We start from the raw sequence: 20,825 nt of genomic DNA, 5'->3' as shown, positions 1-20,825 counted from the left end.
GGGGGGGGGTGGGGGGGGGGGGGCTTCTCTTGGTTTCCTTTCGTTGTGAATCGTGATTTTGGTTGAAAATGGTTATATTCAGATGAAGCAAATAGCCACAGTGAACTTTCAACGAATATGTGAAGCTTATGAAATATTATCGGATGAGTATAAAAGGCAAATATATGACATATATGGCATGGAAGGTATAACTTCTGGTCTGGAGCTTGGTCCGAAGCTCAATAAAGTAGAAGAGTTGAAGGAAGAGCTTCAAAGGTTGCGAAAGAAGAAGGAAGAAGAGAAGATGTTTGCGCATTTTCGACCTTCTGGCACTATACTCGCCCATTTGTCCATGCCACAGTTTCTGGACGGTGATGGCATTATGCGAGGGTACAGTCCCTCCACCATTTTTAATTATTAGTTTAACCTTCATCCGATGTCAACTTCTAAAATGGTTTGATGATATCTCTGCATAACCTTACCAGAAACTTTCTAGAAGCATGTCATGTAAATTGTGAGGATCAACTTGAAAAAGTGTAATAACAAATTGTTTTTATGCAACACTGAACCCGAAAGGTTTTTGTGCTCTCTCTTGCCTTCTTACGTGCATGCACACCCAGCAAGCATAGGCAGTATTTTACTTTTGTTATCAAATGACGTTTCATTTTATTATGATTATCACGGTAGTCGGCAGTTATGCACGTTACTGTTAAATTGTGTGTTTCTTGAATTTTACTATTTTATCTTGTTTCTCAATATATGATCGCATTTCAGATGAGTGCTGTATCTTGTGCCTGCTTTCTTTGTTAACTGGTCTCTTGACTTCCTCTTCAGAATGGCTATGGCTAGCGAAGTTCAATCTCAATTATCTAAACGTACTGCGATTGCTATGGGTGGGAATTTGGAAGTTAATGGAAATTCTGGTGGTGCAGCTGCTTCGACTGTGCTCAGGCACCAGCTTTCTCCAGTTTCATCCATAGAATTCATAGCATCAGCTGGTTTACGAGCACTTATTGGTGTGCAAACAACACGGTAGGGAATTTGATTTTGGAACCTATATAACTATCTGGCACTTTTATTGGGTTTGCTTTATCTGTTTTTTTTTTTTTTTTCATCCGATCTTGTAGTAACCTATCTTCACACTCAACGGCTACAATTTCCATAGCAAAGTCTCTGAGGGATGGCTCAATTAATCTTTCCAATACCTGGACCCGCCAACTCTCTGAAACGGCAAATGGAAATGTAAATACTTTTTGTTCATTTATATGTGCTTTTCTTTCTGCTTTGTAGCATTAGCATGATTATATCACCGGATGTTTATTTCAAGCATTGAACCAAATCTGTCAGTGGCTCTGATTCATATTATCCCAAGATTTTCAATGCAGCTGATTTTATCTACCAGATAGAGCCTTTAACATAGTCAAAATAATAAAATAAAATAAAATACATTCTAGTATAATTACGCAGACGCTTAAAAAATATCAATTACCAATTTGATTTAGTGGAATTATGGGTAAGGTCAGAAAGGAAATAAAACAAAAGAGTTACATTTGAATATCTTTTGTATTCTTATTGTAAAATCTTTGAGTTGTTGTATGTTGGCACTTTCTATTTTTCAGATACAGCTTTTATTAGGTCCTGAGTCATCTATAGCAGTTGGATGGCAAAAGAAGGAGGAAAAAATGTCTGCTTCTGGAGAGCTGAAGGTACATCTAATTACTTTTTCAACCAGGCAAAACATTAATGACAAAAAAGTCCACAAAACCTTGGGAAATAGTTTGAAGTAAAAAAAATCAAACCATATCATGACTGCTTCAAGTTATGTAGGGTTTTGCCTACAAGCTCTAAAGTCACATGCTTTGACCATTTTTAAAGTGACTAGTTGTTGCTTGATACAGGTTAGCCAAATGCTTAATCTTTGTTATCTGCACTAAGTTTACCTTTTGGTTACAATCAACTGTGAGAGAATAGGACCTATATTTAATTTGATCTGACTTCGAGTTGCCTATGACCAATTGATTTGCTATGTACTTTTCTTTTGTTCTTTCTCATCCTTTTAAACCTCCATTTGTATCATGTTCTATTTTCTGTTTATGTTTAGCTATTTCATATTCCACACATATCACCTTGCTCTTGCTATTTTTAGAAACTCACACTAAGTTTATGCTCATCTCTTCCCCTTTTCTTGTTTGTATATGATACTTGACTGCAGATTGGCACAAGTTCTTTTGCCGCATCAGCACATTATACTTGTCGCTTTTCTTCAAAGTCTCATGGTCGTATTGCAGGTAGATTTGGAAGGTATATGCTCGAAATATTTATAAATGAGGATTTTTTGGTAGTAACTAATAGTATTTGTATTCTGTTTTCCTTGTATTTACTAGTTTTTCATGTTCCCATTTGTACCAGTAGATGTATATAGTGAGTTTTCATTTGTACAAGATAGATCATTAATTGACCAAGTTTGCTTCGCATATAGGAAATGTTATAATCCTGCTTTAAAATTACTATTGTCCATATTATTTGGATGAAGATGTTGAGTGGGAGCACACATTTGAAAGGGAGAGGAAAACTTCCATTATAGGAGCCATCACTCTCAAGAGGTATTTAACCAAGAAAAAAGATAGAGAAAGAAATGCTCCTCATTCTGCACTTGACTGCAGCTTATTAGGAACCACTTCTGATATGCATATTCTTTTATAACTACTTTTAGGAGTTTTTCATGTCACTAATTAGAAACAAACTATTCTGTAGATTAGAAAGTCAAAGCATTTGGGTCATATTAATACTTGCACTGATGGGAAATGACAGCAACTATAAAACTACTGATAGTTTTCATCATCTGTTGAAAAGTAGGAGTAATGCACAACTTCCATGTGATACGAACAGCCAATCAGGAGAAATTTAGGGCACCAGATAGCTAGAAGTTGACAATAGTTTGTTATGTATTCACTTTTCTCTCATATATTTTATGTAAATACTTCTTCATAAAACATGCATAAAATGAATCAATTATTGTTGCAGCACTATGTTAGAGGTTGAAGTTGGCGGGGGAAGGAAATTGTCTAATTTCAGCACACTTCGAATGCTGTACACAATTGGAATTCAGGTATCAAAAAACAGAAGGACCAGATTCAAGTGCTGTGCTTTTGTGTTATTTTTCTATTCCGTCTGTATGTCCTGATTCTTAGAAAACCTGAATGAACCATAGAATTGGTTTGGTGGACATTGCAACCATTATATCATCCAGTTATCCCATCAAGTACAGGGTCCAATGAGGGAGACTTTGCTGTTTGTCTCTCTCAACATTCTTTGACAGGGCAGCCATATCAAAACTTGTATTTGTTACCTTGGCTTGTTAGTTTTCTTATGCTTCTTGGATTATACTTTGGAGAAAATAAAGAAGCCAGAGCTTTTCTGCTAATGGAATCTTTATGTAAATTATGCTATATCAATTAATGACTATAAAGGCACTGGAATAACAGAGAGTGGATAAGTCAATTGCACTAATTTCCTGCAATTTTAATTAGAACATGAATGCAATTGATGCAAAGGGGAAAAAAAAAGAAGAAGCACAATTTATCTATTTTTGTAGATGGGTATTTTTGTAATTTATTGATTTTCTGGAAAAATTGTCCAGTTCTAGGTTATTTTCTATTTAACATTCTACTAGTTCTAAAGTAATTAGCTTTATAGGGTTTTTCCTATTCTAAATAAATTTCTTATATAGGAAAATAAGTCCTTGCTGGACTAGGAGTGCTAGCATCTCTGTATAACAGTTATGCAGTCTTTCAATATTTTAATTACAGTTTATATTAACAATTTGCTTTTGATTATGTGATTCAATCTCCCTTGGGTATGACTGCTAAGAACAGTGTGGCTCCTTAGAATCCTAGGTGTGTTTTCTATGTTTTTTTCTATCCTTTAGGTGTGACTTCTAGAAATCTCCCACATCCTTCCTCATATTCTGTCCAGGATCCACATTCATGCAGCTCTAAACAGCCCTAAAACAGCCTCTAAAGTCAGATCCAGGGCAGCCCCCAAAGCTATCCTGCATCAGCAATGAACTATGTTACCTAGTGGTTAAATCCTCCCAGGTTGTAATGCAAAGATAAGAAAAAATATATATGTTCTTTGGTGTACATAATGGGCCAAATGCATTCAGTTTATAACCCTAACTTACATGCCAACTGATGCACCACCAATATAAGAACTTCTATTTTCTCTTTCTTTTGGCAGGGCATCTTTTGGAAGTTTGAATTGCACCGTGGAGGACAAAAGTTAATTTTTCCTGTAAGAAAATCTCATCCTTTCAGCTATTCATTTTGACATGTCATGTTTGCTTGACATTTTAATCTACTAGTTTTTGTGTCAAGTGTGATGGATATGATATTGTGTTTTCTGAATGCAAATTTTTCCTACTAATATAATAGTGAAAAAGATATTAAATTAATAAAAAAAAATATTAATATTTTACTGCCTTTTAATGTCGGAAAAACAAATCAATTATACATAACACAGTCCTAAAGACATTTTAATAGAGGCAAAAAAATATATCAATCAAACCTTACATAATCTTATAGATATATTCATTTGTTTTGTAATAACCATATGGAAAATCACATCTCTTTGAACATTCAATTTCCAGTGAGATAAACAAATTTGATTACATACCTTCAAATTTCAAAATGTCCTTCTAACCAATAGATGGCACGCATATAAAAATCTCTGCTCATATTTCTTAACAAAAGAATTGTTCCATTTTATATCGTTTTGCACTCCTTTGTCAAGGTTCTAAAAACATCGAATGAATGGAGAAGACCTGTTATAGTATATGTTACCTTAGCATGCTTCTATTTACTTGCAAGAAAGCAATTGGAGCTGATTCCTGTTTGCAACTCAGTATTTCTGTGTTTATGCCTTTCTGCTTCTTGTTTTTTATCATCTTGTTGCTGATGGATTGTCTTGTGCAGATGTTGCTTTCCAGGCATTTGAATCCAGTGTTTGCAGTTGGAGCATTTGTAATCCCAACGTCTCTTTACTTCCTACTCAAGGTTATTACAAATGCAACTCTTTAAGTTTCCTCTTGTATGCTAAACAATTAATTATCTTATTCTTGTTTAAGTTTAGTTCCTTGTTTCTAAGCTGGAGTGATTGTGACTTGCAAGAATGTAATCGAAAATAATATTATCATTTTGCTTTATTCTCCATGTTCACAAAAGCTATCAGCTTAATGTATGCAGTATACACTCAATTGAACCCAGGTGGCAGGAGCCAGACACCTGAAGAGAACTTAGGTTAAATCCTGTTGCAGGAAGGGGTCATTGTGCATTGATTTAACACTTTAACCTTTGACATAAATCTATGCTTTCATAAACCAGATGTTTGGGGGTCAGAACACAGCAGGCAATTATACACGTTTTTTAATTATCATGTCATAGTATATCTGGCTAATTTAGTGTTTGTTTAGTACAGCTTTTCCTTATTGGAATTCTCAGCTTTTTGGGGTCTCCATTTTGTTGATTCATGTTTAGCGGTTGTCATTTATTGCTGCTTACTGCTTATATTAATTTCTACTGAAAATTCTAGTTATCACTTTCCATTGTGCTTGGAATGACAACTGGACTTTGGACTTCGTATGGTTCTCAAGATGAAGTGACAACTGAAACTATTGCTTTCCATAAGTTGATGAAATTGTTTGACCATGATGGTCAAAAGAAGTTTTTGACTACAGAAATGTCACTTGTATACTATCTGCTTAACTATGTACCCTCATAATGGCAGAATTTTGTAGTCAAATCTTATTACCTTCGAAGGGAAAAGCAGAAGACTTCAGAAATTAAAGAGAGATCTTCTGCCCAGGTATGGATTATGTAGGTTGCCTAAGGACGTTGTGGTTTATGCTTTCTTTTGGTTTTGGGAACTTTATAATATGCTAATGTCCAATCTTGATTGTTCCATTTTGACTGCTTTGTGAAAATGCCAGATCCTTGATTATCTGGTTTTGATGCACAATTATGTTAGTAGTTCAATGAAGAGGAATTCCTTAATTGTTTCAGCCACTTTACTGCAAGTACCTTTAGAGGAGGTTCCTAATTCAATGGTATTATAATACTTTATTCTCTTGGTTGTCATCTTCTTTTCAGTAGGCTGTCTTCTCCTCGTTGTGCTGCATGGTCTTTCTAATAGAATTTCTTTCTTTACATGAAAAGAATTATTACCTTTATTTGCATAGTGAATGCTGAGTGTCTGCAAATACAGAGGATTTTAGCATCTGTTCTAAAATGCAATGTCACATAGATTCTGGCTGAAGTTGGTACCTTTACATGCTTCTTTATCCATCTTTCTTTCTTTCTTTCTCTCCCTTTTTTTATGGTTTTCTACATGCTTCATTATTTAGCCTAATTGATTTTGAAGAATGCTTCTGGATCATTGTATAGGTTCGAGAGGCAAGGATTGCGGCAGAAAAGGCACAACAATTATTACAAACTGTGGCCAATAGGAAAAGAAGTAGGCAGTTAGAAACAAATGGACTTGTAATCACTAAAGCAGTGTATGGAAATAGTAAAGCTTTGAAGGAAGCAGATAAATCAAGAGAAGTAAACATTGAATCAGCTTCAGAAGTCATTGATGTTACTATACCTCTTAATTTCTTAATTAATGATGCTGGCCAACTGCAGGTATATTTCATTTAAACCATTTTTTCTTCAATTATATATTAAAATGTGGTTCCATCTGTGGATGTGATAAATTAACATATATGTGTGTATTTATGCAAGTGTGCTTGTGTGTGTGTTAGAGAGAGCTAGTCACATGACCAACAAACTTGATGCTTTAGTTCAAACATGAGAGTGTTGTGGCTAAATGTTGAAGTATGTGGTTGGATGCTTGTTCGACTATTTGAGTGTTCATTTGATGTACTTTTTAATCTACCTAGAGGAAGAATATATGTGCATAAAATAATGCTGTAAATGCAGCCTATTCAGTCTGACATGTTTGCAACTTTCATCTCTGCATCCAGGAGGATCAAGGGATAATGCAGTGAATGCAAATCTGAGGTGTTTTAAGAATCATCCTTGTGTGATGGGACCATGTATTCCATCTGTCATGTTTGATAAATTGCTTGTACTTATATTCGTTATTGCCCAAAGAAATTTGCATGCCTTTGTCCTGAACCAGTGCCTATCACCTTCTTCTTCTTTTTTTCTTTTTTGATAACTTGAAATCCTGGGTACAGCTCCTTGTACTGGTTATATATCTGATAAATTTGATAGGCCTGCTGTATGTTTTCTGGTTACCTTTGATAATATAATTTATGCCAGTTTATTTCGCACTTAGTGTTTACCACTCACACTTCTAGTCTAGATCCCATACTTTTGGCATTTGTTTTAATATGGCGTTGAAAATGCTAGTGCAGCTTCATGAGGGTGTAAAGAAGTCGGGAATTATGGGCTTCTGCGATCCTTGTCCAGGAGAACCTAAGCTTTTGCATGTGGAGTACACTTATGGTGGCCAAATATTTGAGGTACTGTAATTCTCTTTTGCCATTACGTCGAAGGCACGATGATGAATGCTAATTTTTCAACTTTCCATTTTTTAATCAGGTGGAGGTTGATGATTATGCAGCATTGTTGATACCCAAGGATCCCAGAGTATGAATGCCTCTCAAATTAGTGTAATTTAGAACCTGTTACTGCTCAAATTTTGCATCCTTTTACATGCCTTCTGAAGTAACTTAAAGACGAGTGGTTGACACATACTCGTTACTTCATGTTGTTCAAGTAGAGCATGTTCAATTAGAGCATTTAGGAGAATAATTATTTTGTGGTGCATTTCATTTCTAATAAAAGCCAGTTACACATATTTTTTAAGCACTTATCTTCTTTTATTTATTTATTTTGTTATGGTTTTTTATCCAGCAGTTAATTTCAGGTTTTATAGGCATCGAGTGAAAAAACATGCTATATTTTAAGATAGGAGGTTTCCATAACAAGTTCTCATACTCAGATGAATAACAATTACCAGTGATTTTAAAAACATTCACCACACATGCCGTTGCGAGGGTATGAGAACTTATTTTGAGAACTTGTAATATAGTAAAGCACCATGAGCATAGTTTTGAGCTTAGACAGAATGCATATGATACTTGATTCCAGGTGAATCAGCCATCTGCTGGGACGACAATAATATGTTTTTGTTTTGACAAGTCTGCCTTGTGTCAGCCTTGGAAATGTGCTTGCATACTAATTCTAGTGTGGCAATGCTTCGGGGAGCAAGTATAGTTAAAAATGTATTGTTTTAATTTCTAATTTCATATATTTTGTCAGGCATACCATATGATGGCAAATATCATAAATTTGAAATTTTTTATATATAATATTTTGCAGAATGAAAACAATTTTATTAAAAGTATTGGTGTTTCTATCCATAGTTTTATACTTCTAATTATCCTTTTACCTTTTTCTATTCTAATTAACTTACATATTTTATACAACTTTAATGCACAAAGAAAACGGAAGGATGCAATTGATCGCGAAAAGGATGCAATTGCAATAAAAAAAATATATATTGTAATGTTGAATAAAATTTAACTTTCGCAGTCATTAACATGACTAAATGACATTTTGATTTAAAAAGCAAGCAAAGATAACAGATCTTTTTATTGTATTTTTTAAAGTAAAAAGATAAAAACACCTCTCATTTTCTAAATAGATTATTTTATCGTGCACTTATATATATATAACCTTTTATAATAACCTTGTAATTTCTCACTTTTAATGAAATTAAAGTCATTCTATGCAAATAAAAAGCAAAATATACTTTTTATCCTCTATCAATTTTAAAATGTCCAAATGGTTTCAAAAAAATAATTTTACCCTAAGTATTAGCCCGTGAGGTTTTTTGTGAAGAGCAAGTGCATTTGTCTAGGGGAACATTGTTTTTACCACCCCTTAAGTGGTTTTTTTTTTTTTAATAAATAAATAATATCCATACCATTTCATGGGTTTTTCACTGAGAATTTAATGCTTCAGTTCCCTAATATTTCTGATGTAGAAATACCAAGGAAGATAATCGCCATGGACTCAAGATGAAACTTCCATGAAAATGTTTTATAGCTTCCAAATGGTGGAGAGAATTTGCGAGCAGCGAGAAATGGCTGCCCCCCATGATGAACACAAACAACTCCGAGGCATCAGGGAACCAATTAGTGTTTGAATATTTTTTCAGAGGAATCCCATGAAACTAGGGGTTGTCAATCATGGCTTTATTTTTTTTTTAAAAAAAGTTTATCTCTGTTATTTTCAATGTTGTAAAGGCTTTATATAAGCCATGTTTTCCCTTCATTAATGATAAGAGCATTCTCCCAAGTAGTTATTCTCAAAGGTGTGATCAAAGCAGCTACAACGGGGCCTGACCAACAAAGAAGCCGAAGTCTTCTAACTTGCAACAGTATGTCCCAATGGCAGCAGAAGGGGGTGAATTCGGGCAACCTATGAACATAATCATTGGAGCATGCTGATGGTGATTTTCTTGAGGTCCAATGAGTCCTGGAGTCTAGTGGAGAGTGGAAGCACGCAGTATCCTCAAGGAACTGTCCTCACTGAGGCACAACTCAAAGAACTAGACACAGAAGCTGAAAGGCTTAAAGACTAGAATTACCTGTTTTGAGCCATATATCGATCCGTACTAGAGACTATCTTGGCAAAAGGCATTCGGGATTCGATGAAGAAGAAATATCGAGGCACAGCTAGGGTAAAGCGTGCACAAATACACGCTCTTCGTAAGGAGTTCAAGATGCTTCACATGAAAGGAGGGAGAATCTGTCAATGACTATTTTGCAAGAACACTGGCAGCAGCCAATAAGACGCGAATCCATGGAGAAAATGAGGGATATGTGATCATAATTGGGAAGATTCTGAGGTCGATGGCATCTGAGAATGATTATGTGGTTTGCTCCATTGAGGAATCTAATGGGATTGATGGTCTTTAGATTGATGAAATGAAAAGGAGCTTGCTTGTGCATGAGCAAAGAATTATTGGCCGTGTAATGAAGGAACATGCTTTGAAAGTCAGCCTGGACCACCACTCACCTGGGAGAGGAAGCGGCCGAGGAAGGTGTAGAGAACGCGTGAGGAAGAAGGCGACAAGGGTTGAGAGCTACAATTTTCATGAGTTGGGGCATTTTCAATATCAATGCCCTCAAGAGGACACGAAGGCAAACTTCACCGAGGCTAAAGAAATGTTCTTGATAGCTTCTGTGGATGTAAAAGAAGAATAGTCCAACAACTTATGGTATCTTGATTCGGGTTGTGGTTACCATATGAGCGGAGACAAGGAGCTATTTTCAAATTTCGATTGAACATTCAGAGAGAGTAAAAGTGGAGAACAATTCCGGTCTGTGTCATCGGAAAAGGAGACATCAAAATTGAAGTGAATGAAGCTGTGCAATGCATCTCTGGATTGTTCAGTGTACCGGAATTGAAGAGCAATCTCATTAGTTTGGTCAACTACAAGGAAAATAACAGCCGAGTACGAACTTGGTGTCGCTTCACTCACTGGGAAGCGGATACTACTTCCCTTCTTTTTGATATAGTTTTAGACGAGACTACAAGGAAAATACAAGCCGAGTACGAACTCGGTGTCGCTTCACTCACTGGGAGCTGGATACTACCCTTCTTTTTTATATAGTTTTCGACGAGCGTATACATTTCCTCCTCTTTTTTTCAAGTTTAATGCACATCATATACCTAGCAGGTACATTTCGACTTATACATCCACACACATCTTGAGCTCCTCCGCACTTAATTCGAAACTGAAGTTTAAGGAACCTATATAAGTGGAGCAAATAAAATGTAAATATACTACGTCATCAAAAAAAGGAGAGTTGCAAGACTTGGAACCTGAAACCTCTTCTTTTCTTTTTTAATTTCAAGGAAAAATCACAGCAAGACTTCTCATCAACTAGATTTTTCATCACATATTGGATTCCTTGGAGCAAACAATTTTTATGACCATACATGTTTTACAATGAGTTCGCCACTTGATGGATCGAAGAATGCTTCTATTAGTGTAGAACAACAGTAACCTGTGCCCAATCCACGACCTCCAACTGCCACAGGCTGTGACAGAAGCTTCACTCCTTGCTTCCAATATCTCTCATCTAATGCATGTATAACACAGATGAGTTAATGCTAGACAAAAAGGCTTCCAATTACTCTGATAACTAACAAATATTACTTTCAACTATTCAGAAAGGTAGCAATGCAAAAATAAAAAATTACAGAACACAGAAGATTGTCAGACAAATACAACTTAAAGCAGGCATGCTAGGTAGGAAAGCTTTGATTGAAACATCTACTGTGAAGAATAAAATTATACCTGGCCCTGTAGTTAGCACAACAGAATTCTTTGCATCCATCACCCAATCAATCCAAAGCACAAATCCATGGCACATCCCTTGCTCAGTAAATTCAACCTGCGGAGAGCACTCTTTTTCAGGATAAAATAGTAGAATACTAAATTCCACAGATAAAATATAGCCATAGGAATTGCCATACAATGTTCAGCTCAAAAAATCTTACTAATAAATAATTACTACTGTTACATCATAGACATAGTATTTACTAGTAATTTGTCTGTATTGCTTAGTAATAATTTCCGTTGAATGAAAATTGTAAGATGACAAATTGACAATCACTTCTAGTTCGCAAATTATATAGACAATTGTATATCTAATGCACATAACATGAGCTCAAATTTAACTAATAAAATTCAAAGACCATGTTCTAGTAACATGTCATGGGGGAAAAAAATGCAAAGATAACCCTCAGCAGGCTACATTAGTTTACAACATTACTGTTCACATCATTTCATGCCAATGATCTAAGGATACCTCAACATGCAATTAACCCATTCTCATCTACTGCACAACTAGATTGGATTAAAAACCTTAGCTTACAAATTTCATGTGTATGTGGAAAAAATTAACCAAAGGAGAAGATGCACATTCACATAAAACCACAATGAGATTAGAGCACAGAAACCAGCTCCTAAAATAGGGAATAATGTCTCGGAACTTGGATCCAAGGAAACGGACAACCAAATCCCAGCAATAATGTCCCTGATGATCGCTGTTATAGGACAATGACAATGCGAGGTGCAGATTTATTACCTGGGCTTTTCCATAGCATGGACCAATAGATTTTGAGAAATCAAATTCCATGATGGTAAATGTCTCACTAAGTTCCTAAGAAATTCCAATAGAATCATATCAATACAATGATGCTTAACATATTCTGGAAAAGAATACAATACAGCGTTCTTGTAGGCATAATTTACATATATCAGTTACCTTAGTCTCCCCACACTGCCATATAAAGAAAGGCAGAAGTGGACCCTCTAGGGGTGGGGGTAAGTCACCACAGGCTCCTAAGGTGCTATTTACAATTGAATGGTCAAAGTCTTCTATCTTGCTTAAGCAGCGATGACTTTTCCAAAGATCCTGTACAGAAGGTATCCGATACCAGTTCCATCACTAGCCAAATACCAGGTTCAAACAACTAAAAATAACAAGACTGTTTTTCTCTTACTGGAAGGGACATCGCACAAGCCTTCAGCATTGCTTTACAGGGCATTACTAACACATCTTCAGCAAGGACAGAGTCAAGCATGGTCCGTTCCTTCCTAAATTCCAAATCCATGACAAGAAAAAGGGCATCATATAAATTACTTGAATAGATGATGTGCGTTGATACTATAACATATTTGTTCCACTAATGCATTGCTGCATATTAGAGCATACCAAAACCGAAAGTTTTGCCATGGAAGCATCCCATTGTTTCCATAATAGTATGGTTCTCCAATCAATAGATCAACCTGCAAACAGAACACATAAAACTCAAATTGTTAAAGTCCATTTTGCAGTTGATCAAAAGCAAATCTAGGTTAAATACTCTAGCTTAGTTGTCGAGTAAGAGCTTGCACAGCTACAGGACTTGAAAAAGAAAAGACAAGCACAACAACAATATTCATACAGAACCTCAAAAATTACAAACTGAGAAAGTAAAAGCAATATGTGAAATGCCAATTAGTAACAAAACTAAGATACCTTCTTCTGCTTAGTATCGTTCAGAGTCAAGTATTTCTTCTTTTGAAAAACTTCTATATGATCTGCTGTGATGCCATTAGCATCAGCAACTGCCTTCAAATACTGCACGCCCCTCTCTCGCAACCCAGGAAACAGAGCTATCACATTTGAAGTCTTTGAAAGATGTGCTACAAGAAGTGATAAGAAAACACTATCATCCGCAACAACACACAGTGGGTGAACTCTTGCCTGCAACTGCGAAATGCAACTTCCTTTTTAAAAATGACAGGCACTGAAAATGACTCCAGAGAAAGAGAGAGAGAGACAGAGAGCTCGTACCAAATTCTTCAAAGCTGTTGACATGCAAGACCTCCATTTCCTGTCTCCATAGATTGCAATTCTTTCAGGAGACAATGTGAGGAGAGAATCTCCAGCAATGGAATCACATTCCCTAATATCAGTGGCTTGGGTTGCAAGATTATATGAGACACTCGTATCAGAATGAACAGCATGTAAATGAACCTCTTCACCCTTGGATATGGGTATACCTTCCCCTGGAATGAACCACACACACTGTTTCCAGTGGTCACACCAATTTCCAGTATCTAGTGAAGCATTAGATCAACTTCATTAGACGAATCAGAACAAATTGTGATGTTCCAGCACAAATCTAAAAAAAAGGTACAAGTTTCAAAATGTTTCTTGTCAATTCCTTGAAACTCTCAGGTGTAGATGGACATCTAATCATCTCAAGAGCATATCTGACTAGGAAAAACAATGAACAGCTCACTTAAATTACCTTCTCATAACATACCTTTTTCATGAGTTAGGTTACAAAACAGTTCGCAAAGGAGATAATATTTATTCAGAATATTGCTACTATCTGCTGCAATTTAGGAGTCTTGACATTGATCTTGTCTGTTACAATTTAGAAGTCTCAGGCACTGATCGCTATCAAAAGTCCCACTTTTCCATACCTCAGGAACAGTCCATAGGAATTTTATTTTTTTCAATTAGAGACAACTTCTATAGCTCATTCTTAGCTATTTCACTTGATTGAAGATGCCACAAGATTGCAAACTTTCACTATTGATATAAAAGTACTACCTAGTCAGCAAATCATGATCGACTGCTGTTCTATTTGCATAAACACCCATAAAACATTGTCAGTCATTTAAACCCTTTCTTCATTGAATCGCTCAACTTCCTTCCAAGGATGCAGTATGTGCACAATTATAGCACTTTAGAGCGGAATAAAAAGTGCCCGAGAAGAGAAAGGCATCTGCAACTTACGTGTGGCTATTGGTGAAGTTATCCATCTAGGAGCAGTGGAATAAAAGATTGTCCCTTCTGAATCAAGCTGAAGAATCCACCTGAACAAAAATAAATACAAATTTCATAGCTATCCGAAATATGACATAAGCAACAGGGATAGGCTTACCATGATACTACAGCATGAATTCTACCATCATTAGTTGCCTTGATGAGCAATTTAGAGTCCCGTTGGCTGTCTGGCCGTTTCCAAAAGTCAAACTCAAAAATTTTGAAGGGTTCTGACAGCTGAATGAATCCTAAATTGAGCGATAGTTAAAGCAATTTTCCTCTTGAAGAAGTCAGAAGGATAGTGACCAATGTCATTACCAGATTTATCTCTTTTGATATTGCATCACAATGCATGGGATGTTGTTTTGCTTTGACATGTAAAATTGTGTCCAAGCCAGCTGGAGCAAGACGAATGCTGTCTGAGGCTTCTTCCTCATTATTAGATAGATCATGCAGCTTCCACAGGAACGTGCTTTCAACCAACTTGAAAAGGAAAAACAATACACTAGCGTGAGCTTTGAAATCATAATGAGGAACAATTTTCAACCAAAAGATGAATAAATTGAAAAATAAACTAGTCAAGTTTACTGAATAAAAAGCCAATTGAAAAGCAGGGGAAAAAAAGCTTTGAGGTGTGACAAGAAAACAACTCAAGGAATAAACATGAGTCAAATAATACAAAACAGTTTGGTAGAGCAACTATCAGCAAAAGAAAATCACATTATAGCCTAATTTTGATCTAGCCTAGGCCATTCAGCTAAACTTACTAGGGTAAAAAGCAAAATATCAAACAATTTTCCAGGGTTCAGTGGAGGGAACATTAAATCAATTTAACTAGAAATCCTTCCTCTATATTAATGGCTATATTTATCCTTCTCTAATGGATATGTAAATGGCCAGATTTCAAGTTTCCAGTAGATCCACTGTGTAATGAATAAGTCAGCCGCACAAGAATTTACTCCCACCCATGCACAGAAAAGTTAAAGCGAATTATTCCAGACTTTAGTGAAGCCTAAAGAAATGTATTCACATTCTGATTATGTGACTAATTTCTGTTGAGTTTTCAAAGGTGCCAACGGATGCTAATTTCTGAAGGATAACTTTTGTTTGCTCTAATCGTTGAGGAAAAAAGATTTCAAAGGTTTTTGGTCACTTAACACCACATATAACAAATTTAGTGCCAATTATTATTACTCAGAACCCTCACAAGGAACAGTGAGTTTTATACTGTCCCCCATTGTATGAGGAAAAGGCCATAGCCACATAGGCAAAAGATGAGAATATTAACATTAGATGCTAAAAGGCAACAATTGACATGTAATGTAACATCTTCAAAGAGAAAACAAAGTGTCAAAAATACGTCCAGAATAAAAGAAAAAGAAACCGAACAGTAGATGGTCTATGCAAACACCTGGCCATAAGTCGTAGCTCGATATGGCACGGTCAGTGGATTGTCCACCCGCAGCATGTCATGTGCATGTTGTAGAGTCGGTATCAACCCTTCACCCAATAACTCTGAGTCTAGTATCTCACTAACCTGTAATCAAATCAGAAACAAACTTCATAAGTAAGCAATTCCATAAGCTTAAACTACCAACAACTCACCAAGCCCAATCTACTATGACTTTAGAACCCCACTTTTGAAATGACAAATAACTTAGCAGTCACCTAACCACAAAACAATCAACCATTCGATAGCATTGGTGTTGTGTTAGTTAACTTTACCAAGTAAACAAGCATTATAACACCCGAGAAAAAACGAATGCGTACGAAGAATACGAATTACTATGCTTACAAGAACATCTGCTCGTGAAGGAATATCGACACCAACTTGGAGTTCATCGGAGCGTTTGTTAAAAATCTTAACATTCTTTCCCATGCCATTTAAATTCAATACTTTTCTCATTAATTTCACCATAGGAAGGTATGACTCACACGCTGTTACCATCCCCTTCTTGCTATCATCGCATGTCCCCATTGCTCTTGCTGCCATCATTGACAGCAGCCCTGTCCCAGCCCTGCCGCCATAAAAATTGTATATTAGTAGTAGTAGTAATTGTAAATGTAATTTAAAATATTTGATGTACCCGATGTCTAAGACGTGGCAAGGTTTGGTTATGGTCTTGTCAATGGCTTCACGGAATGCTCTGTTTCTAGTATCGTCATTGAGCATGTCCAAATACGAGGTCGTAGCTAGAAGTGCATTGCTGGAACTCTTAAAAGTTTCTTCTTCTTCTTTGTTTCCGTCTTCGATGATGACCCATTCAGAGTTACCGGTGAGCGGGTCGAGTTTGAGCTGGAAGACGCGTGGAGTCGAGTCAGAGCTCATGGGTCGGGTTTCTGTTGGAGCTGGAGTGGAAGTGAAGCGGGTGAATAGTGAGTTAGGAGTGAGAATCAAGCGAGTTGAGCAACGTAGAGGGAGAGAGGGGATTGTTAGGGTTTTTGAGAGCAGAGGAATCATAAGGAAAAGGCTACTGGATTGAGTGGTGGCATGGTATGAGTTGCTTACGGCGTGGCAGAGTAAAGGCTTGCCTTATGCCTGCTGAGGTTTTAGGTGTTTACCAAAAGTCGAAATGCTGTTTTCTGGAGTATCTTATCTATTAATTAAACTAATTGCCCTTAACTTTATTGTAATTGCATTAATTTCCCAGCTTTGAGATTACAAAATTTTAATGGTTGCTTCGGGCTCTAATTAGTAATTATTAGAAGTTATTTGAAGTTGTATTATTATGGGTTGAAGGATGGCGTTTTGGCCAGTTGGCCTTCCGACAAAGGACCTAATAAAAAACTCATAGAAAAAATGAAAATGTTTTTTCTGCTTATGAAAAATTAAAAATGGCTTCCAATCCTATATCAATATAATATTAAAATAACAAATGCATCAATTGAGTTCATCACGATCTAGTCAATTTGCAAGAGTTTTTTTTTTTCTTCTCACGTTTCTCTTCTCCAAATGAGATTTTGAAATTAGATCGATCATTGATAAAATTCAGGATTAAGGGTACGAAATATGTTTCTATATGGATTATCTAATTGCTAATTATGCATATTATACTAATTAAATTAATTTTAAATTTATTATTCACATTAGCTCTTTAAATCATATAGCTTGAGTTTTGAAAATACTTTTTTCCTTCAATTTTAAAATTTCGAGAGGATAAATATATATTCTAGAAATTATTGCTAGTTCATTTATATCAATCTCAAATTAAAATTATAATAAATTATATATAAAAAAAATTAAAATTTATTCCAAAAGATAGTATTATTATTTAAATCCACATATTATAAACGAAATTTTGATAAATTATTTTTAAAGATTATTTGGCCCAACGGTTGAATATTGTTTTGTTATTTTTTATATTCTGATATTAAAAAATAAATTATAAAAAAATATTTTTTAAATAAAAAACAATCTTAATCAGTGTCCATAACCCCCTTTTAATCCTCTATTATCAACAAAAGCCTCAAACAATAGTCTCACGTCCAATTTCAAATCATAACAAGGATGAAATGTAAACATTCCCTCATCAAAATGAAGATGCAGTGTAATAAGTAAAACAAGAGAGCCAACTGTGTAATAAAAACAAATTAAGGTAACTGTACGAAAATCTTTTTTTTTTCTTTTCTTTTATGAAGTCTGAAATCTTAATTTTCGGAAATTCTGATAAATTGCGGGCGATAGCGGGGGTGGGCAAATGGCGGGAGCGACCTCATCATGTATCTTCTGCCAGATTGCCACCAAACCCACTTCCACTACTCTCCTTCACTCTGTTCGTTTCTATCTCTCAATCTTCTTTTTGGTTCGGTTGCGGCCATTTTTTTCTCCCAGCAACCAAACGAGTCATTTCCGAAATATTTAATTTGAGTTTTTTTTTTTTTTGGTTGTCCTGTTGCAGGATGACAAGGTGGTCGCGTTTCAAGATATCAACCCTTCCGCTTTCAGGTTTGCCAAAATCATTTTCTCTGGTTTTTCCCTCAAATTACATGATAATGTCATACATAGTTTTTAGCTTTCTCTGATTTAAATCAGGGTTGGATTGAATCCAATAATATCATAGTGGGGAAAATTATCCAATCTTTAACAGTAGGTCACCTTTTATTTTATAATTCTGGCTGCTTAAGATTTAATCATTATGATATGTTTATTTTTGTGCTTGTAATCTCTTGATTGATGGATACAAACATGGGCATTCATATCAGAGTACAACCTAGTAAACAAGTAGTTATTTTTGTGCTTGTAATCTCTTGATTGATGGATACAAACATGGGCATTCATATGAAATGATGATATAGCAAACAAGCAGTAATAGGTATGCCTGTAATCTCTTGATTGATGGATACAAACATGGGCATTCATATGAAATGATGATATAGCAAACAAGTAGGAGTCCTGATCTCGGACAGACAGCGCAAGGGGATTCTAAACCTTTTAAATTCCAGGTTGACTTTACTGGCGTTGTGTTTATGAAACTTTATTTTGGTTGTCGTTTGGTTTTAAAGACATTTTCTTTTGTTGGAGCGTGTTTTTTTCATCAAATACAAAGTTAATGCCAAACACATTAAACACAGGAGACGTGTTTGTTCTATAGCAAGTATCTATCTTGTTTCTTTCAGTAGTTCTTTTAGCGTTGTTTGGGGTGATCTTGTATGAGTGTTTGGTGCCAATTTTGTCTCCTCACTTACTCTTCTTGCTAAATTCTTTTAATATTTTCGTAAAATGTTCCTTTGGGTTTGCCTCATGGTAGGCATTTCTTGGTGATTCCTGTGGAGCACATTCCAACTGTCAATGATCTCCAGAAGAGAGATGAAGATTATTCTTTGGGTAAAGAACATTCAATATAGCAGTTCGTTAGTCTGAACTTCGAAGTTTGAGCTAGCGCATGATATATTCTTTTGTCACTTATCTCGTGGCTAACCAATGGTTACCTATCTGTTTTTTCTAGTTAATCACATGTTGAATGTGGGGAAAACACTACTACACCAAGATGCACCACAGTCAAAGCAGTACAGGTACTGGTTCATGCATGAAAGCACCTATGCCGTGATTTATATGTTTTTGGTCTGATTTATCTGTGGTGACCAATGCATAATTTAGATGATTTGTAGATTTACATTTGAGTGTAGCTATGAGCAACAAATGAAGTAGTGGCCCTGAGTAAAAGTTTTTGAACAATATGCTCAAGGGAGTCATAAGCATGGATCATACTTTAAATAAAACATGCCAGATTACTATGAAGCTCATTTACTTTGCACTGAAACTTTACTCCAAGAACAAGTTTAATTAAGATATTATTTTTCTGAATGACAGATTTGGCTTTCATCAGCCTCCATTTAACAGTGTTAACCATCTACACCTCCATTGTTTGGCATTACCATTCATACCCAAGTAAGCAATTTGATGATGTTTGGCAAGTACTGAAAGCTTGAATTATTCTCTTAATTATCTTTTCATACGTTAATTGCCTATTAAAATGAAGAGATCTTAACTCATGAATAAATTGGACAGATGGAAACGTGCAAAATACATGTCTATAGGACCCCTTGGGTTTATTGAAGCTGAGAAGCTGCTGGAGAAAATAAAGCCTTCATAAGCATTCACTCCTTAGGTGGGTTCATGACTTGGTTTCTATGCTTTGTTCTGTCTAATGTCATTAACATTGTTTTTATAATATTGGTTGTTGATATCCAAGACCAATTAAATTATTGCTTTCCCAAAAACCTTAAATACATTCTTTAATGTCCAAATTTAATCCAGACCTGTTATATGATTTTCAGTGTTGCATGTGAATCATGCATGTAAGGTCTTGTCTCAGGTTCTAACAGCATAATCTACAACACCTTCATGGATAATCCTGTTTCAGGTATGAATAACAATAAATGCTAATGTCAAACTATGTATCTCGTGTAATGGGATCTAAAACAGCTTGAAACGGCATTCTAAGTGTTCATATTCATGGTTAAATCTTGTAGAGATCGTGACTTTCAGTATTTGAGTGAGTACTGATAAAGGCACAGTGATCCATTTTTGGGTCCTGTAATAGTCCAGAGTAGGAGTTCCCAGTGGAAAGTAAGTGGAGCAGGAGTAATTAAATATGCATGCATGCATACATATTGGTAGCCTATTCCCTCTCTCTCTGTCTTTTTTAAGGGCGCCATTTTCTTTGTTTCCCTTCGGTCTGCTACAGGCTCTGAGACTGTCTTCTTTACAAATTAAGAGCTGTTTGATTGTTACCTATGAACCGAGTTTCCAGCTATCCCAGTGGCTCCTTGGATATATTTCAATAGATCTAACTGTTGAATGTGTTGGGGGATAAAAAGAAAGAATTACAACCCAGCTGCCATCCCATGGGTCCTTTTGTTTATTTTACCTTGTTATGCTTATGCTGAAGGAATTTATTCCCCCTCTTGATGGAGATTAGTGAATGTTTGGAAA

At 35.7% G+C, this 20,825-nt stretch overlaps 3 protein-coding genes across 8 annotated transcripts in view; 2 read left to right on the top strand and 1 right to left on the bottom strand.

The window, feature by feature from the left end:
• Nucleotides 1-7,853, top strand: part of LOC105130868 (chaperone protein dnaJ 13-like) — an 8,422-nt gene extending 569 nt beyond the window's left edge. The window contains exons 2-13 of one of the 2 annotated variants that reach the window (XM_011033575.1): nucleotides 83-369; nucleotides 814-1,011; nucleotides 1,107-1,221; nucleotides 1,599-1,685; nucleotides 2,192-2,280; nucleotides 3,004-3,088; nucleotides 4,219-4,272; nucleotides 4,953-5,033; nucleotides 5,764-5,841; nucleotides 6,420-6,659; nucleotides 7,397-7,504; nucleotides 7,584-7,853. In XM_011033575.1, coding sequence (XP_011031877.1) covers nucleotides 83-369; nucleotides 814-1,011; nucleotides 1,107-1,221; nucleotides 1,599-1,685; nucleotides 2,192-2,280; nucleotides 3,004-3,088; nucleotides 4,219-4,272; nucleotides 4,953-5,033; nucleotides 5,764-5,841; nucleotides 6,420-6,659; nucleotides 7,397-7,504; nucleotides 7,584-7,637 — 1,476 coding nt within the window. In that variant the 3' untranslated portion in view covers nucleotides 7,638-7,853. Of the gene's footprint in view, nucleotides 1-82; nucleotides 370-813; nucleotides 1,012-1,106; nucleotides 1,222-1,598; nucleotides 1,686-2,191; nucleotides 2,281-3,003; nucleotides 3,089-4,218; nucleotides 4,273-4,952; nucleotides 5,034-5,763; nucleotides 5,842-5,965; nucleotides 6,292-6,419; nucleotides 6,660-7,396; nucleotides 7,505-7,583 lie in introns of those variants that run through there. The other variant, XR_843326.1, reaches the window with a different exon arrangement.
• A 3,017-nt stretch (nucleotides 7,854-10,870) lies between these two features.
• Nucleotides 10,871-16,944, bottom strand: PRMT7 (protein arginine methyltransferase 7). Its single transcript, XM_011033574.1, has 14 exons — nucleotides 16,477-16,944; nucleotides 16,185-16,407; nucleotides 15,801-15,926; nucleotides 14,708-14,872; nucleotides 14,508-14,626; nucleotides 14,360-14,439; nucleotides 13,406-13,671; nucleotides 13,088-13,321; nucleotides 12,782-12,855; nucleotides 12,570-12,663; nucleotides 12,332-12,481; nucleotides 12,152-12,226; nucleotides 11,359-11,455; nucleotides 10,871-11,140 (listed from the first exon to the last, which is right to left on the bottom strand). The coding sequence occupies exons 1-14, from the start codon at nucleotides 16,848-16,850 to the stop codon at nucleotides 10,986-10,988; spliced, it is 2,232 nt and encodes a 743-aa protein (XP_011031876.1). The 5' UTR covers nucleotides 16,851-16,944; the 3' UTR covers nucleotides 10,871-10,985.
• A 1,065-nt stretch (nucleotides 16,945-18,009) lies between these two features.
• Nucleotides 18,010-20,825, top strand: HINT4 (histidine triad nucleotide-binding 4). 5 transcript variants are annotated; one of them, XR_843324.1, is made up of 8 exons: nucleotides 18,010-18,162; nucleotides 18,289-18,335; nucleotides 19,138-19,214; nucleotides 19,336-19,402; nucleotides 19,701-19,778; nucleotides 19,899-19,998; nucleotides 20,439-20,475; nucleotides 20,672-20,825. XR_843324.1 is itself a non-coding variant. In XM_011033573.1 (7 exons), exons 1-6 carry the CDS (start codon nucleotides 18,088-18,090, stop codon nucleotides 19,981-19,983), a joined length of 429 nt encoding a protein of 142 aa, XP_011031875.1. In that variant the 5' UTR covers nucleotides 18,010-18,087; the 3' UTR covers nucleotides 19,984-19,998; nucleotides 20,578-20,825. The 5 variants fall into 5 exon arrangements, 4 of the variants coding, with proteins under 4 accessions (XP_011031875.1, XP_011031874.1, XP_011031873.1 ...); XM_011033573.1 differs by lacking the exon at nucleotides 20,439-20,475 and having other exon boundaries at nucleotides 20,578-20,825; XM_011033572.1 differs by lacking the exons at nucleotides 20,439-20,475; nucleotides 20,672-20,825 and adding an exon at nucleotides 20,254-20,354.

This window comes from Populus euphratica, unplaced genomic scaffold (genome assembly GCF_000495115.2).
Source record: "Populus euphratica unplaced genomic scaffold, PopEup_1.0 scaffold43.1, whole genome shotgun sequence".
In the NCBI taxonomy this organism is placed as follows: domain Eukaryota; kingdom Viridiplantae; phylum Streptophyta; class Magnoliopsida; order Malpighiales; family Salicaceae; genus Populus; species Populus euphratica.
Note: the sequence above shows the minus strand (reverse complement) of the source record. Positions and strands in the feature narration are given on the sequence as shown.